This window comes from Natator depressus, chromosome 6, assembly GCF_965152275.1.
Source record: "Natator depressus isolate rNatDep1 chromosome 6, rNatDep2.hap1, whole genome shotgun sequence".
Taxonomy (NCBI): domain Eukaryota; kingdom Metazoa; phylum Chordata; order Testudines; family Cheloniidae; genus Natator; species Natator depressus.
In genome coordinates this window covers 76569313-76587715 of record NC_134239.1, presented here as the reverse complement: position 1 = coordinate 76587715, position 18403 = coordinate 76569313, and the positions used below count along the sequence as shown (strand labels likewise).

The 18403-nt window shown below is 40.5% G+C and overlaps 1 protein-coding gene across 5 annotated transcripts in view; it reads left to right on the top strand.

Annotated features, from left to right (window-relative positions):
- The window catches only part of CDIN1 (CDAN1 interacting nuclease 1), a 205323-nt gene that overhangs the window by 166360 nt on the left and 20560 nt on the right, over window positions 1-18403 (top strand). For 4 of the 5 annotated variants that reach the window (XM_074955763.1, XM_074955762.1, XM_074955770.1 and 1 more), the window contains one exon: window positions 6661-9542. The exons of the other annotated variant lie outside the window; for it this stretch is intronic. In XM_074955763.1, the coding sequence (XP_074811864.1) occupies window positions 6661-6796 (136 nt within the window). In that variant the 3' untranslated portion in view covers window positions 6797-9542. Of the gene's footprint in view, window positions 1-6660; window positions 9543-18403 lie in introns of those variants that run through there. 5 annotated transcript variants of the gene reach the window in all.

The following is an 18403-nucleotide window of genomic DNA, read 5'->3' as shown; positions in this document are numbered from 1 at the left end:
TGATTTTTATGTGATTTCTTGAGTTAAAATGAGGATTTGTGCATGTAAAATTTCAATAAAAGATCATAAACGATTTTTAGGAAATAGAAGAAACCATCTGGCTTACTATGCTTTCTGCTCCCCCCACTACTCCCAGAATTCCACCTTCCTAGTTTTTCACCATACCCCTGTGAAATCCCTCCTTCTTAGGAGCAAAGCTCAAAGTCTCAGGGCTTGTTGACATGCAAAGAAAGCTGCATTGGTTTAACTAAAGGTTTATTTTATAATCGATTTAGTTAAAACAGTGCAAAAGGCTGTGTGGACACTCTCAAATCAATATAAATCTGGCTTATTTATCTTACATTAATTAGGAATCAGTTTAAGCTAAACCACTTAAGTCACTCTCAAACTGAAATAAGCCCTGGTCTACACTAGGACTTTAGGTCGAATTTAGCAGCTTTAAATCGATGTAAACCTTCACCTGTCCACATGATGAAGCCCTTTATTTCGACTTAAAGGGCTCTTAAAATCGATTTCCTTACTCCACCCCTGACAAGTGGATTAGCACTTAAATCAGCCTTGCCAGGTCAAATTTGGGGTACTGTGGACACAATTCAACAGTATTGGCCTCCGGGAGCTATCCCAGAATGCTCCATTGTGACTGCTCTGGACAGCACTCTCAACTCAGATGCACGATTGTTTGCCGTTGCTCTGACGCAGGGAGGGGCGACTGACGACACGGCTTACAGGGTTGGCTTACAGGGAGCTAAAATCAACAAAGGGGGTAGCTTTACATCAAGTAGTATTTCAGGCAGGACTTCATGGAGGGTTCCAATAAGAAATGGTGCACCTAAGTTATTGTTCTTATTGGAACAAGGAGGTTAGTCTGGCCTCTGATTGATACATGGCTAGATTTACCTCACTGCACCTTCTCTGTGAGTGACTATAGTGTGACCTAGAGGAATGAGTCCCCTAGACGGGGGGGTGGGAGGTTTACAAACGAGTACAAAACAAATCTGGTCTATTTCTTGTTTTGATCCACTCCATCTATCTTTTACATCTTTGGCTGGCAGCAGACGGTGCAGAAGGACTGCATGCCATCCACATCTCATGGCTGCTCGGCAGAAGATGATGCAATAGGACTGCTAGCCATCCTCATCTCTTGCCTGCCCGGCAGAAGATGATGCAATAGGACTGCTAGCAATCCGTATCACCTGCCTGCTCACCATAAGATGGTTCAATAGGACTGACTGCAGGACTAAAGAGAATGACTTGATCAAGTCACTCCAAATTTAGTCCCTGCGCCCATGTCTGCCCAGGCGCTCCTGATCGACCTCACACAGGCGACCAGGAGCACCTCAGACATGACGATGACGGCTACCAGTCCTATTGCACCGTCTGCTGCCACAAGGCAATGGGTTGCTGCTGCTGTGTAGCAATGCAGTACCGTATCTGCCAGCACCCAGGAGACATACGGTGACAGTGAGCTGAGCGGGCTCCATGCTTGCCCTGGTATGGCGTCTACACAGGTAACTCAGGAAAAAAGGCGCGAAACGATTGTCTGCCCTTGCTTTCACTGGAGGGAGGGAGGGAACGGGGGCCTGACGATATGTACCCAGAACCACCCGCGACAATGTTTTAGCCCCATCAGGCATTGGGATCTCAACTCAGAATTCCAATGGGCAGCGGAGACTGTGGGAACTGTGGGATAGCTACCCACAGTGCAACGCTCCGGAAGTCGACTCTAGCCTCGGTACTGTGGAAGCACTCTGCCGAGTTAATGCATTTAATGCACTTAGAGCATTTTCTGTGGGGACACACACACTCGAATATATAAAACCGATTTCTAAAAAACCAACTTCTATAAATTTGACCTAATTTCGTAGTGTAGACATACCCTAAGAGTATATACAGAGGGTTTTACACTAGGCTAACTATCTGTTTAAAAACTGATTTAAGATAAACTAATTCATCTGTAAATCTCCCCACTGTATTTTCCACCGAAAGCATCCAATGAAGTGAGCTGTAGCTCATGAAAGCTTATGCTCAAATAAATTGGTTAGTCTCTAAGGTGCCACAAGTACTCCTTTTCTTTTTGCGAATACAGACTAACACGACTGCTACTCTGAAACCTAATTCATCTGTGTGTTCAAAAGGCCTCAATGAGGCCCACTCTCTGATAGCATATTTAATATGTTTATTACCTTTATATGAAATAGTCTTGCCACTGAGTTTTCTTCTATGTGGAGCTATTCAAAATGTTTGTAACAAAAACCCAAACTAGCTAAAACTCAGCTGTTTTTTCTGTTTCCTTTCAAGTTTGAAAAGTCAGCCAATATTTGTTTAAAAAAAAAATTGAACTTCATAAAAACAGGCAAAACTAGTTTCATGTTGAGTTCTGGGGTTAGCTTGCACTTGGGATTTACAGGGTGTGTAACAAAACTGAAGAGAAGATTCACAGGAGTACCTGTTAACCAAAACTGGAGGTTTACACAGTTCTATTGGGCAAAAGCAAAGTCTGTAGGATTCTGCGCCTAGCTCCTTAAGAGCTGATTTCTTCTTTGTTGCCCTGAGCTGCACCTTCTCAAAAAATTAATATCCTTCCTGTGGTATAGTGACCTGTATTGCATACAGTATTCCTGATGGAGTCCTGTACAGTGACTGTAAAACCATCTTTTGCTTTGTATTCTGAAGATTTTTCTCAGAATTGCCAGGTTGGTCCCACTTCCTGTGGCATGCAGAGCAAGCTCTCTGTCATTTGAACTAGTTCTCCTGTGTAAACCGAAGTTGTCAGCATTGGCCCTGCAAGGAAGGTTAGTCTCCAATGTATTAAATGTTGTTATTAATCTATAAATAAGTTTTTAGCCTGACTCTCTAATTTGCAGTGTTGCGTTTCATTCTCCACAGTGTCACATGTACAACTTCGGAAGGAGTCAAATTAAAAAGGGTGGTTCTTGCTCCTTGCTTGCACTTCCATGCCCCATCCTCTACATAAAAAAGGTTAAACGTCTTTTCAAATTAAGGCAACTGTAATTAACCACTGGCATTGTTTGAGATTTGCCAGCTCTGTGTGTTAATGAAAGAGAAATTAGCTCTTAGCAGCAGGGGCTCCTCATAGTCAGTGGCAAATGCTTACTGTGCCAACAAGTTAATTTTGGTTTTAAGTGCTCCACTTAAGTCATTTTTTAATACAGTATGGCTTGTATCTGATCATACATATGCTATCTCTGATACACAGTCATAATATACAGGATTATACCAATATTATGAAAAGATATAGCATGGGCAGGACTAGTTAGCGAATAAAGGTCTAATACAGGATTGAGGGAATAATTTCACTGATTAACTAAAGCCAGGAACCTGCAATTGACTCACTGGACACCGTTAAAAATAAAGTTTTTCATCAGAATTGGCATTTCTGAACCTGTTGCTAGTTGCAGCCAATATAATGAAAAGTGTCATTTGAGGCACTAACAACGAGGAGTTCTTGTGGCACCTTAGAAACTAACAAATGTATTTGGGCACAAGCTTTTGTGGACTTGTTGCAGGGTTTGGAACCAGATGGGTTTGGAACCAAACCCTGCAACAAACCCCAGTGCCAATTCTGTCTGCATATCTATTCAAGGGACACCATCATAGGACCTAACCACATCAGCCACACCATCAGGGGCTCGTTCACCTGCACATCTACCAATGTGATATATGCCATCATGTACCAGCAATGCCTCTCTGCCATGTACATTGGCCAAACCAGAGAGTCTCTATGCAAAAGAATAAATGGACACAAATCTGACATCAACATTCAAAAACCAGTAGGAGAACACTTCAGTCTCCCTGGACACTCAATAACAGACTTAAAAGTGGCAATTCTTCAACAAAAAAACTTCAGAAACAGACTTCAACAAGAAACTGCAGAACTGGAATTAATTTGCAAACTGGACACCAACAAATTAGGCCTGAATAAAGACTGGGAGTGGATGGGTCACTACAAAAACTAATTTTCCCTAAACTAAACTGATACTCGCACCTTCTTATCAACTGTTTGAAATGGGCCACCTTGATTACATTGGCCTCATTAGCACTACAAAAGTTATTTCCACCCCTTCTTGTCAACTGTTGAGAATAGCCCACTTCCACCCTAACTGAATTGGCTCGTTAGCACTGATCCCCCTACTTGGTAAGGCAACTCCCGTCTTTTCATATGCTGTGTATTTATACCTCCCTACTGTATTTTCTACTCCATGCATCTGATGAAGTGGGTTTTAGCCCACGAAAGCTTATGCCCAAATAAATTTGTTAGTCTCTAAGGTGCCACAAGGACTTCTCGTTGTTTTTGCTGATACAGACTAATACGGCTACCCCTCTGAAATTTGTGGCACTGACAGTTCAATAAAAACTGCTTTACAATCCCTTTTTAGTGGGCTTGGAAGTATCTATTTTAATGAATAATTGTAATTTCAAATACAAATTACAGTTTATATGCAGTGACAAGTGCCTTTTACCACATGAGTTTTCAGATAGTTGTGCAGATTGAAACAAGTCAAGTTTCCTTAAGCACTAGGGAAGAGCAGCTGCTCATTAGCACTGGGTTTTTTTACCTGGCAAACGTTCTAGTAATGAACAAGTACCACGTGTATGTATGTTTCATAGCCTCTGACTTGCATAAAACAGTCCATTAAAAATGCACAATGCATTCTCTTTATGGGTGTATGTGTTTTTGGTCTGGTTTGTTTTTAAAATCTTTCAGGTAGAATACTTACTGCCTGCCCAGTTACATATTCCTTTGAAGTGATTGGTTTGAACACACTTCTCTGTAAAAATATTAGGGCCAGATTGTGGCAGTGAATCAATGCCTTACATTGGAGACAGCATGAAGCTTCACTACCCTAATGGGAGCACCAGGCAGCAGTATCTCTCAACACACTCACCAATTTGCTCCCCCCTGTGGCTGGGCCAGCTGTGTTTGTTGATACAGTGAGGAACAGCAGGCTGTTGCCCTGCATGCGCCTCACAGGGCACTAGCCAAAAGCAAGGCTTATGTTCCAGAGAGCACAGGGACAGCAAATGTTGCTGGCCATCTATAGAGTGCAACTGCTGGGAGAAGGGTGCTGTGCTCTTCCACTCCAGCCACAATCTGACCTATAATACATTTCTAAAGAAACTTCACTTTCTGTCAATATTAGTATGGCTAAATCTGTAACAGTAATAACGTCTTGCATTTCCATCTGAAAAATCACAGAGCTTTCCAAACTGATATGTAAACTATGTACAAAGAATGCTTCCTCTGCAACTGAAATGCACCCGCCTCTGGGGTGGAAGGTAGCAGCCATAAAACGGTGCTTAACAACACTACACAACAGTTTTGGAAAGTAGCACACAATACCCAATTGAAACTGCAGGGGGAATCTACAGAGTTACTTCCTTTTATGTTTGTTCCATTACATAAGCACATCAAATAGTTTTCCTCAGTTCAGTGTTGGAAAGAAACCACCCTAATGAAGCCAGTCTGGCACTACCCACTGTTTTGAGAGCTTCTATTGTCTGCTAAGTGGACTTTTCAGTTATTGTGCATCCCCCGACACACTTTTATTATAATTAAACATCAACAAAAATTGGCTACCATATTGGTGTGAGTACTGAGCACAGTTCTGTGTATAAACCATTAAATGATATTCTATTGAACGTTTTCTTGTACATACAGTATCTAATAGCTCATCCTCCACTGTCGTTTTTGGCAAGTTCACTATAGCATATAATAAATCACAGAAAGAAAAAGCTTTTTGGCCTAACATTGTACAGACTGCTGTAATGTAAGACTACAGAAAGTGGTTCTGTTTTTAGACATCCTTTTACTAACCCAACATTCATAATTTATGATTTCACTGTAAAATTCCTGCAACACTACACCAAAAGTAGTGCTGCCCTTTAATTAAGTGCTCTCAGTAGGAAAAACGTGAAACTGATGTGCAAAACATATCGCTGTACACAATGATTGATAGTGATTACTTCTTTATGAACCCAGCCTCAAGGTCTGAACTTCCTGATGGGTAAAATAGTCCATGGGGCTACTTCCTGAGAGTGCCTAGTGGGGATCAGTCAATGTTAGTAATATCTGAGGAATTCCTGAGGCACATTTTAGAGACATTGCAGTAGAAACTTTCTATGGACTGTGCTTTGCTTAACAGTTACTTACTCATTGTAGAGATTATATTTTCAATCATTGTTGATCTTTACTGTACTGAAATTCACATCATCTGAGGTTTTATGTAAACCCATGTATTTTTAATGCTTAAATGTCCAAATCTGAAATAAATGGAGAGCAAGGGAAGAGAGGCTTCTGTATGTCTCACACAGTTATTAAATGTTATTACAAAGCACTTAGGGGTCCGTTCTTATGGCTGGTTAGTTATATGTTCACGATGGTAAAAGTGTGAACTAAACAAATATTTCAGTTTGCTGTAAGACTCTAAATAGCATTTTTATTCATGGAATCAGATATTACTTAATTGTAAAACAATTCTACCCTGATTAAATGAAAATCTTGAAAATTAAATGTAGGTAAACTCCAATTTTAGAATAAAATCAACAATGCATGTGAATTACTCATTGGCCTGGGACTGTGGACTCTTTTTTTCTTCTGTATATGTGATTTTATGTTATATTCTTCTCATTATGTAATAGATTTGGTCCTGGATTAGTCATCTATTGGTATGGATTTATTGAGGAGTTGGACTGCCATCGTGAACGTGGTATCCTGCTAAAAGACTGCTTTCCTACTGATATTGTAACTCTGCGACACAGCATGGCTCAACACTGATGTTGGAAGAGAAATTGGGAGGAAGAGGTGAATCCGGAAGCAATTTTACTTTCCTGCACTGTAAACTACTGGCAACATCTGCCCTGAACTTCAGCTGAACTCCTGCTGCCTGTGATCACACTACTACCTCTTTAGACAAACATATCAAGAGTTTCTGTTTTGCCTCAGCCCTCTGCTGTTGTGAGCAGCCAAAAACTACAGACACAACCCACTCATTATCAGCAGTTCTGTCTCTGTCAAACAGTTAGTTTATAGATAGTCATAATCTTTCTTCCTTCCGGATGGCTTCTCCTTACATACTAAACAAAAGAAAAAATGTGGAGGCTGAAAGGTGTGACTTTCAATTCTCCTCCCTGTGTTATGGAGTCATCTTAAAGAAAGTGCTTTCTGTTTTCTCTCACATAACTTTGTTAAATATTAAAGATCTGGCTCAAACACACACACAAGCCAGGAAATTTGGTTAAGGCTGAAACTCCCTACTTAACACTCACATTGCAATTCATATGGTAAAAGAGGATCACATCATCTTTAATGCCTTGTTTGCACTCTGAATTTCCTGGCTTTTGTAGCATTAAGCCAGACAGCTACTATTATTCTAATATAATGATTGATGCATGAATTTCCTCATTTGTATATGTTTGCTTAAAAACAAAAGAATCTGACATTCAATTTTTTAAAAATATTTTTCCTTAAAAAAAGTCAGCATTTATCTTGTGTATATATATATATTTGGGAAAATGTGTGGTGCATATTAATGTGTACCTTAAAAAGTATTAAAAATAATTGGTAAAGCACATTGACCTCTTTCAGCAGTTTTGGCATATCCTAGAAATCTCTACTGATGGATCTTTTCCTTGGTTGATTTTAAGCAAATAATTTGAGTAGATCTGTGTAGGCCTCATGATGTGCAGTTTTCCGGCACGTGAAATCCAAAAAGACCGTGTATGAAACTTTGTACCTGGTTGATGTATTCTGAGAGTATCAGCCTGGTGTGCAAGGAGAGAACCAAAAGGTAAACACTGCTTCCTACTGGATTTGTTGGATGGGGAATTCATCTAAATAAGCACACCATCTCCTGAGTGCTATTGTTTCCTATTCTCTTCTTCCTGATGGAACTGCCAAGGCTGGAAGTGTCTAGAGATGGCTGTGGGCTTCCACCATTATAGAAATTGTGAGGGCTCCTTTCTCGTCTTCTTTTTACACTCATCACCACAGAAAAGAGGGGTAGTGTTCAGCCTAACTTCTGCTCTCACAGCTAAGAGATGGTCAGACATGACATCTCTTTGGGCTGGTAGCCTTTTTAAGACACTTTCCTTCCTAACAGTCAGCCAGGGAAAAACAAAATTTTTGAGGAAGCTGATAGAAACACCACAAATGCTGAACATCTCTTCTCTAACCAATCACAAGAGCCAAACAAAGCTATAGACTCCATCTTGGGAAGGGGATTTGATAAGAAGTCTCATAAAACTACCACTCCCAAAGGGAAATTCCTCTCAGAATAGGAAGTTGAGTTGCATACTCAGCTTCTCTTGAGTAACAGAAGCTCTCAGAATCTCAACAGAGAAGCTGTTTGGGGTCTGTAATATTTTGAAATTGTGCACAAATTTTCAATCCAAAGTAAGAGATGCAAAGAAAGTGTATGAAACCACTTTTTTAACTTTAAAACAACTACACAGCTTATTTTAAAACAAACTTTCAAATCTCACTTTTATACTGAACTTTGTGCCAAGTTTTAGCATGAATTTTGTTTATACGGCCAATTTAGAAATCCCTTCTTTTTTTTTTTTCCTCTAGGAAAAAATAGCTTTAATAGTATTGATACATCCTTTGCTGTACAGGCAAGAGTACACTAGCGTTGCCACAATACCATGAGTTACCTACATGGCAAAGATTATCTTACTGTTTCTGAATGTTACTTTAGAAATACCAATTTTCAATAAATCCTTTTTTTTTTTTTTCCAAACACTTGTAACTCATTTATGTTTCAACTATTACACTTACTTTATTTTTACCTGATAGGCTTTATGAGTCTGCACATAAAGATAGGCAGAAGCAATCTGCAGAGTGTACCTCCCTAAGGCTACACAGAAGCAACATTTAGGGTGCAACTGCCCCTGGGACATATAACTCTGGTTTAGGTTAGTAGCATGTGTAAAATCAAGAATAGAAAAAAAGAAAGTAATAATCAACCATTGTTCCATTAGAAACTCAAAGTAATAACTGCCTACATGAAGCAGGTTTTAAGGACAAAACTGAATCTATTTTAGCTAATGTCTGTGCATTGTGTTGTATGAAATCATTTCAAACAGTTTTTACAAGATGCCCTGTGCTACTTTTTCTTTTTGAATAAATTACATTTATCTACACAGATGTTGAAAATTCTGTTCAGCCCTCATTGAATCTTTAATTTGTTTAATATAAAAACAAATATAACAATGTTGAGGGTGCACAAATAAAAATAAGGTTATGCTTGTACAGTATTTGTTTGTTTTTCCCCTACCTGATGCTGCAGTATAACAGCTTGAAAGGCAATAGTGGAGTCCTTAATCAGAGCTTTGACCATTCCTTTATATATTGACCCTCTTAAAATCTGTGTATTCAAATGCTGATGAAATAAGCCGTAAAAATGTATGTGCTCTGCTAATTCCAATTGCATGTGCTCTCCTAGCAAGCCTTGCTATCACAAACCTTATTATACTGTGTGCCACCATTTTAAATGGTAAGTACAAAACATTAAAAAAATAAAACCGCATTGTTATTCCTACTTGTATGTTGTAAATGTTCTCTGTGTATTTTCTCAGTTTATCAGATGTAAATATCAACTCTAAGAATAAAAAGGAAAAACTACTGCTTTTTTTACAATGCTATCGTCATTAGAACCTTAGCACTGCAGCCAAATCCAATTTTATGGAGTATGCTGCAGTGGTGCTAATGAATTATGCCAAGCCAGAAAACAGAAGTGTGCATAAAACTGAATGATGGTCTCACTGGCATATATAGACTTACCAAGCATCTGCTCTTACAAACGCTGTAATACTGCCTGCTCCAAGCCTTAGAAATTGATACGATTGTGTGCAATGAGTTCAATATGGAAGTAAAACTTCCTGGTCCAGCAGGAATGGCACACAGGCATACAGGTCACGCTGAAAATGACAGAGTCTGGGTTAAACAGAACAAACTAATGATCTTTCCTGCATTCTAGGGATAAATAATAGTTCCTCTAAAGCCAGCTCAAAACCAAAAAGCTTGGTGTAAATAGTAAAAAACTGGGCTACATGGAAAGGTGAACAGACAGGTGCATATATTTTAAACCTGTGGATACCTTGTCACTATTTCACTTCAAGTATGTGCATAGTAAATTAATACTTTGTTTCTTGTTTTATTGTTTTTACTTACTCTTGCTACTTCTTAATTCCCTTACCTTGCCCTCTCTGTACACCTCTTTGTGTAATTGATTTGCCATCTCTTCTTATTTAAGAAGGCACTTCATAGTTCTTTCCACATCCTTTTTTGTTTTCCATATTGTATAGCCAGTTCTTATTTGTGGGCCAAAAGCCTCTCATTAGTCCTTTTCCCATTTGAATATCCCTTTCTCTACTCATTACTTTTGTCTCTACAGATGGCTTCTGATGAAAGTTCTGTGGCTGAAAAACGCTATCTTTATTTCATATCCTGTGTGCATTCAGGCCAAATGACCATATAATGCAGAATGTTTCATAATTATATTTTAATTTTGGTGGAAATGACCCAGAGCTCCATGTATAGCATTCCCCAGCTAGTCGAGTGCAGCGGGTGAGGTTTTACCTCCCTCTGAAGTGTCACATATAGGTCACTTCCAGGTGCTGATGATGGAGTCGATGGAACAATGGCATGATCCAGTATGGTAAATCCTATACTTATCTAATGGGTCTTAGTTTTCAACACAAACTTTCTTCCATATAGCTATCTTGGCTGTGAGAAAATATGTATGGTCAAAATTAAGATTTCAGCTATTAAAAATGAAAAGATATGATTCTGCAGTCCTTACTCAGCTTGAGGATGCTTTGCTCAGCACAGAACCAAGGACCATCCAAGGGTCAGTTACAGCGACCTGATTCTCAAGCTGCAGCTGCTTTGGCAGCCTAGAGACTGCTCTAAATAAGCAGTGTTAGCTATGGTTCCTAGAAAACCATATGCCTGCTGAGAATTGACAGAATTGAGCCCAATTCCTCTCTGCCCCTCTAACTGCCCTTTCCTCCTTTAATAAATGGTTGGCATAGGAGCTAGTTCTGCAAACTTTATGCCAGCTGAAATAACAACCATGTTGGAGTAATTCTCAATAGGTCATCTGCAATTAGACCCTGGTCCCTTTTTAAAAAGGGGACAGTACTGGAGGAGAGACTCTGGCCCAGCAATGTCAGTAGCTAGTAAGTGTTACTCAAGGTAGGTGTTGAAGAATTGCACCATTGTTGTTTTGGAGAATAGATAACAAACATGTTTGTTACTATGAATGCTGATCAAATGTTGTGAATTACAATAGCAAGTTGCCTACAAGAATTTAAAAAAGCACTATTCCTAGTTTGTTTATCTAAACTCCAGAGTGCCACTTACAGTGGGTTTTGCAGTCTGCTAAGAGAAACCCCTGTTACTTTAAGTTGACAAGAGAAGAAAACTAAAGAAAGCTCCTTACAGCTGGGTGATAGGAATTAAAAGTATGCCTTGCTGAAAAATGAAGTAAATGGCTAACAATGGGAGCTTGGCGGCAACTTTACCATTTACAGAGGAACTGTCTATCTAGTACAATCTGTATAAAATAGACCTTGCTTAGGTTAGGGAAAGGTCACAAGTTACACAAAGTTTGGATAGTCTAAATGTGTTACTCAAAACTAACCCTCTTGTGTGTAGTAAATATTATTTGAACCTGTATTATTAAGAACATGCCAGGATTCAAAAGATTAAATAAGGAAGATGTAATTATGAGCTAAATAATAAACAGAGCAACTTTAGTTCCCCTTGTGTTTTTCACTTTCCTGCTATTGTTTCATGTATGGCTGTTATACAAAGAGCAGCTTAGGTCAGCTACTATAAATTATCATTTTAGTACAATAGTAATCCACTAAAATTATTTTAGAGCTTGATCAAAGCACTTCAAAAGGCCTCTCTAAACTTTTCCACATTATAGGAAAAACCTCACGTTGCTGGCTTAACTATTTCAGTTTATACAAAGAATTTTATCTTGATTTGGAATTGCATCGTACAGTACTCAGTTAATTGTTTTGATACTAATTATTGGGAATGCCTGAGATATACATAATTTATTTGCAGCCTATAATAAACATGAAATGTAATATCAATTTTCATTTCTTTAATAAATTAACTGGTATAGTTCTCAGGCCACTTGCTTCTTAACCGTGTCTCAATAGTTGCAGTTGATCTAAGTGAAGAGACAGGTTTAGGAAAGTGACGTGGGTTTTTTTTAATTTTTTGAGATAGTTTAGTTATGATTTTTTGTTTAAAGTACACTGAAATGCTGTTCAAATTGACTATATTAATCAATCTAGTTTTTAATAGCCTTTAAGTGAGCTCATGTGCTGCAGTTTGTTTGCATTTTATAAAATACTAGTTTCCCACTCTTGGACTGGCTTTACCCTAATCTGAACAATCTCATGTCATCTGAGATCCATGGATGTGGCATAGTGATGTCAAAACAAAATGAAATGTCAATGCAAGTGTATGGAGACAATATAACAATATTGAAACCATGTCAGCGCACATCTACAGAGACCATGTTACTCTGTCAGTGTGATTCTAGGGAGATCACTTTGAAATGTTAAAATGAAATGAAACTAAGTCAATTAAGTGGTAACAGTTGAGGTTCAAGGATTAATTGAGGGCCTAAGGTGAAGCCAATGACCATTAACCCCAGTTGGTTATTAATTCTCAGAGAAATATCCTTGGCTAAGATTATTCCCATTATAACCAGGTTTTGGGGAGGTGTGTTTATTCTTTTCTTATTGAAAAAATATTTTTTGCTGTTTACCCATAAAGATGTTCCCGTACGTTTCTGTGAAGAAAGTAATTGTGGGTTGTATCTGTGCAATGCCAAATTTTCCTAGAGAATGAATTGATCCAATACATAAGCTGATTACATCTTATTTTCAGTTCATACATTTAATAGTAGTAAAAGGTTCATCCCTGTGTTCAGTCAAATGTCTGTAAACCCATCCATTTATTATTAACCCTTAATATGTAGTCTTAAATGATTTCTACCTCTGAAAACTTTTCTAATGAAACTAAGGTACATTAAGATAAGTATCTAGTGTAAGATAAACTCTGATAGCAATCATGATTTGCATGACACAGTTCTCCACCGAAACGCAAATCAACTAAACTCCAATAACAGTGGACTACTGAGCGAACAGTTTGGCTGGGGGGGGGGAAAAAAACCCACACCACCTTACTTGTATTTAAGGACTAATGAACCCAACACCAAGTCAAGGTTACAAACATGCAAATGTAGACATCCAATAGATTGCTCAAATAAATTCAACAGCATGAGTTGCACTTTGCAGGCAGCTGCTGCTGTGTGACATCTCATTCATGGACACAGGGACAGACTTACAGTGTACTTTATTATTATTATTTAACATGTATTTCACATTCGTGGCCAGAGTCCCCAGTCTGGATCAAAGTTGCAGATACTGTACAAAAACATGAAATTCTGGTCCCTACCCCCAATGACAGGAGACATGTGAAAGTTGGGACAAGAGGGATACGATCAAATACAGACAACTGAATGTTTCTGTTAGTTGGCACATACTTTATTTATAATTATCTCTGTCTGCCCCAAAGCCACTCTTAATTGCTATGCAGTAGAGGTGGGTCTTGAGAGGAGTGCAATAGTTTGATGGGTTCGTTCAGAGAAGGTGTGTTCGATGCATAAGGCGCTGTATTGAAGAGGGCATAGAGATGCTTGTGTGAGATGCTATCAAATCACCAGATGAGGGTGACATTGGCAGAGGGTAACACAATGAGAGGAAAGAGTGGATGAGTAGGGCCTTGAATATACTAGAGAAATTTACTATGCTATGTGATATTTTCTTCCACCTAATTGTATATAAAACATTTTTCATCCACACACAAAAGTGCTCCAAGCAGTTTTACGGGTAGCTAAATACCATTTGGAGTGGACAGTGCTTCAGCAGGGCTGAATACCATTTGTGCCTCAGCTGGTCAGCCACAGTTATTTTAGTGCAAGTTCCTCATGCTGTTGTACCACAGTGCAACAGTGGTCTTGTGAATTCTCCTACAATGCACTACTGGAACCGGTGCTGGGAACTATGGAATAGATACCTAAAGGACACTGCAGTTATAGGATAGGGTGAAATGGGGAGAACCAGTTGAGTGATTCAGCGCAGAAGGGGAAAGTCAAGTCAGGGACTGCCTTAATTTTTGTGTACCATTCAGGGCTGAACACAGTGTCAGTACTAAACTAACTAAAGAAGTGCAGTGAAGTAAACTGCACTGGTGTAAATCCTGTTTTACACTGGTATAGTGCATCTTCATTAGGGTGTTGCACCAGTAATGTAATTTTCCTCGTGTAAATGTTTCTAATGTAGGCAGGGCCCAACTTAAAGCCAACATGTTCAAAGGTTGGTACCTACACTTGCTTTTACTGCAGTTTCCCCTTCTGTAAAAATGGATATAAGAATTCTTACCTATTTACTGAATGTTTGTAAATGCACTTTGAAATCTCCAGATAAACAACACTGTGGAAATGCAAAGTATTATTACCAGGAAACAAGAGCGATACAGAAATAGTCCATAACAAATGGAGATATTGGATTAACTCAGCTCTTGCTTTTCTGTAATCCTCAGTCAGGTCCATTTCACGTTCTGTCCCAGCATAACTCCCTAATGAATGAGAAAATAAAAATGAGTATAATCAGTCAGTTTATTTCCATATGCACTTAGCACCGTTACATTCTTAATGTTTGGCACAGTGTTGCGTACAAATGATTAAATATGTTGGCAGGAAGGAACTGGCATATACACACACATATACTGCTTCTCCATATGGGCAAACTCTGTTACTGTCAGCCTTCTTTATCAGTGACATATAACTGACAACTTGGTTTGAATAATAAATATTGAGTTGAGGAAGCTACTGGAGAACTCGTTCATCCTTCTAGCTGGAACGTGTACCAGTAAACAAGTTTTCTTCCTTAGGTGGACCTGTGCCCACAGGTTCTAATATCGCTACTCCCTCATAGAGCAGAGTTAGGATTGATGATCCCAAAGACTTCTGTTATCAAATGAGAGATCTTGGCCCAGCCACATTGCACTGATCTGCTGGCACAACATTGGAGGATCTAGCCAATAGGGAATTTCTCTTACTTCAATCTTACTTCTTTACCCAAACGTAAAGTGTAGGCAGGGGAAGAGGGCAAGGTCTAGGCATCCTTCTGCCCCTGAAATTTCCAGTCATTGAAACTGGTTGCCAGCCCCTACACCCCCAGCTAGTAGCCGCTAGCCCCAGGAGTGGTGGAGAGAGGGAAGTAAAGAGGTCTTAAATCCCCTTTTGTCTCCAACTCATCCAGTTTGCTTTGAGCTCAGCTCCATTAAGTTCTGGAACAGCCTACCAATAGGAAAAGTGGGGGCAGGAAATCTAACTGGTTTTAAGACTGAACTTCATACACTTATTAAAAGGATTATAAAACATCGTAGCCTGCGATAGCAGGAGACTAGGCTTGATGACCTAGGAGGTCCCTTCCAGTCCTATGTTCAATGCAGCTTAGAATCTGGCCCATTAATTTTAGTTGGAACTTCATTTTAAACTCCCCAAATGTAAGCAGATAAGGTACCCAAATAGTATTTGACTTAGATTAATCTAAATCCAAAAGGTGAAAATATTGACCTTATGGTTCGAGAAATATTTGTTATAATCTGAAGCCCCAGATAAGATACTTTTTACACTTCAGCAATGATGTAGAAGAGTGCATCTCTTTTGTTTCAGAAGAATCAAGTTATCACAGTAAAACAATTTATTACACACAGTCCTCGTTATATTAGTAATTTGCTATCATCACATCCCATTTGATCCGTTGCACATTGCCACTTGCTCATTCTCAGATTTCTCATACACCGGGACAGCTTCACCTTTTGGAGACTCCAGCTCTACACACGCCCTCCAATTCTTTGCCACAGACTGATGATGATGATGACATGAAACCACACAAAGCACATTGTGAGTAGGTTTTTCTCCCTCCCACTCCCCTCTGCCCCAGATGAAGAGTTATGCTTCACTATTCTATCATTCCCGTTTTTTTCTTTATCTGGTCTAAACCCTTGTGAGGCTAGAATCTCAGCTGGTATAAATTGGCATAGCTCCACTGACTTCAGTGATTCTGGCTTCTTCTATGGTGTTATGCTGATCTATACTCGCTGAGATTTCGGCCTGTGATTTTTATGTAGATTTACCCTAGTATTAGTTTTCACTTTATATTATTTGCTCGTATCCTAACCCTACATGCTCTTCATCAAGGATTTGTCAGGTTGGTGAGCTGTCAGTTCCAAGGTAGGTAAATTGATTAGGTCTGATCCTATAGCCCTGCATTCTGGGACATTCTCTATAGACCCAGAAATGGCTTTTACTGCCAGCAATGTGCATAGTGCATCCCTTGTGGCAATACCTTCTCTGGGGGTAGAGCTATGCTGCCATAAAACATCCACAGCTGGCCTGTGTCAGCTGACTCAGGCTCACAGGGCTCAGGCTGCGGGGCTATAAAATTGCAGTGTAGACATTTGGGCTTCACTGGAGCCCAGGTTCTGGGACACCACAAAGAGGAAGGGTCTCAGAGCCCAGTCTCCAGCCCAAGCCCAAATGTCTACACTGCAATTGTATAGCCCTGCAGCCAAAGCCCCACAATCCCAAGTCAGCTGACCTGGGCAAGCCACAGGTACTGTCTTGAAGTGTAGACATGCCCTAGGGTAATGCAAATATTGCCACTGACATACGTAATTATTTTGAGTGGCCAGAATCAGAAGCTAGCACTGGAAAGCTTCTTCACAAAGATTGCATTGCCAGCTGCTGTCCTTGTTGAGCATAGGTGCACTGCTACAATGTGTAGAAAATAAGCTCCCCTATATATAAAGTCAGAATTGTTTCACATTTTGCTTTCTCACTGAAAAGCATTGCACTAACTCCTGTTCTTCCCTATAACTATATGAGTTCTATTTGTTTTCCTAAACATTATCAATATTCCCTTTTGCTTTTATTACTTTCTTCCACATTCTTTCCTAAAACTGTTTATATTCTTTTCTGCCTTCAGGATCTAGTACCTTGTGTCAAGCTCTGTACATGTCACTGGGAGGAGCAAAACAGTCCCCATTTCTGTTACACTTCAGTGGCTGCTTTTGAAGAGAAGCAGCTTAGCAACCAAGAGCTTGATATCTTGAGACAACCTGCAGCATCCCAAAGGATGGTGGATGGAAGGCCCCACTGTCACCAGAGACTTAAGTGGCAGCTGCCCTTTTGCCCAATCATGGCATGGAGCAGCAAGGGCAAGGCTTTTTCAGGAACCCGTGTAAAGCAGGCTAAGACTTTGATGGGTCATTACAAAGGTGTCTTATTCCCAGTAGAGAGGAACAGGGTTTCTTCTGTTCTGAGACATTCTGTAAAGGTGTCATATTTTAAAGTGAAAGTAACTTATCAGTCCCCCCATCATGTTCTGCTTGTTGATTTTGGAAATTCTTACATATACGTTTTTGGCTGTGGACTTTCCCTGCCAAAATTCTCCATTATTTTTCCTTTATGGAGCTTTCCTGCATTTTGCTGGTTTTGTTCCTTTCTCTTCTGTCTGATCCAATTTATTTTTCAATCTCCTTTCTGGGTTTCTTTAGCGTGAGATAAAAAGTGTGTTCAAGTCATAGGAACGACCATGTTTTCAGGGGCGGCGAGTCATATGGGCCTGTGGTGCCCGTGCTCCAGCAAATTCAGGCCCCCGGGGGCTCCAACAATGTTCATGGCTGGGTCTCTCCCCCAGCCCCACCTGCCACCCCACACACCTCCCCCGAGTGTCCCTGCCTCACTTGTGCCCTGGGCACCGGGCGGCTGCCCCCTGCAGCTCCACACTGCACTCCCTCGCCGGCCACTGCCGGCTAAGGGAGCGGCCCTGGCAGCAGGCTGACTGCTGCACCTGTGGAGGGAGGAGGTCAGGAGCCTCAGCAGCATAGCAGCCCTCCCCCCCAGCAGACACCTCTGAGGGGGTTTATCCTGTCTGGACCTCCTGAGCAGCAGCCTGGGGCTTGGGTGAGTATTGTGCTGGGGGGAGGGGGAACAGAGCGGGGTCCCTCAACTGAAGATCGCTGCTGCAGGCAGAGAGAGGGCTGGGGGGAGTCCTCTCTGGCCTCAGCCCTGGGGCAGCCTCCCTGCTGCACCCCAAAGTTTGAACTCCTCATCCCCCACTCAGCCCCACCCCAGAGCCCTAACCCCCCTGACCCCAACCCTCTGCCCCAGCCCCAAGCCCCCTCCTGCACCGTGAACCCCTCATCCCCAGCCCCACCCCGCAGCCCTCACGTCCACACTCCAACCCTCTGCCCTAGCCCTGAGCCCCTCCCACACCCCAA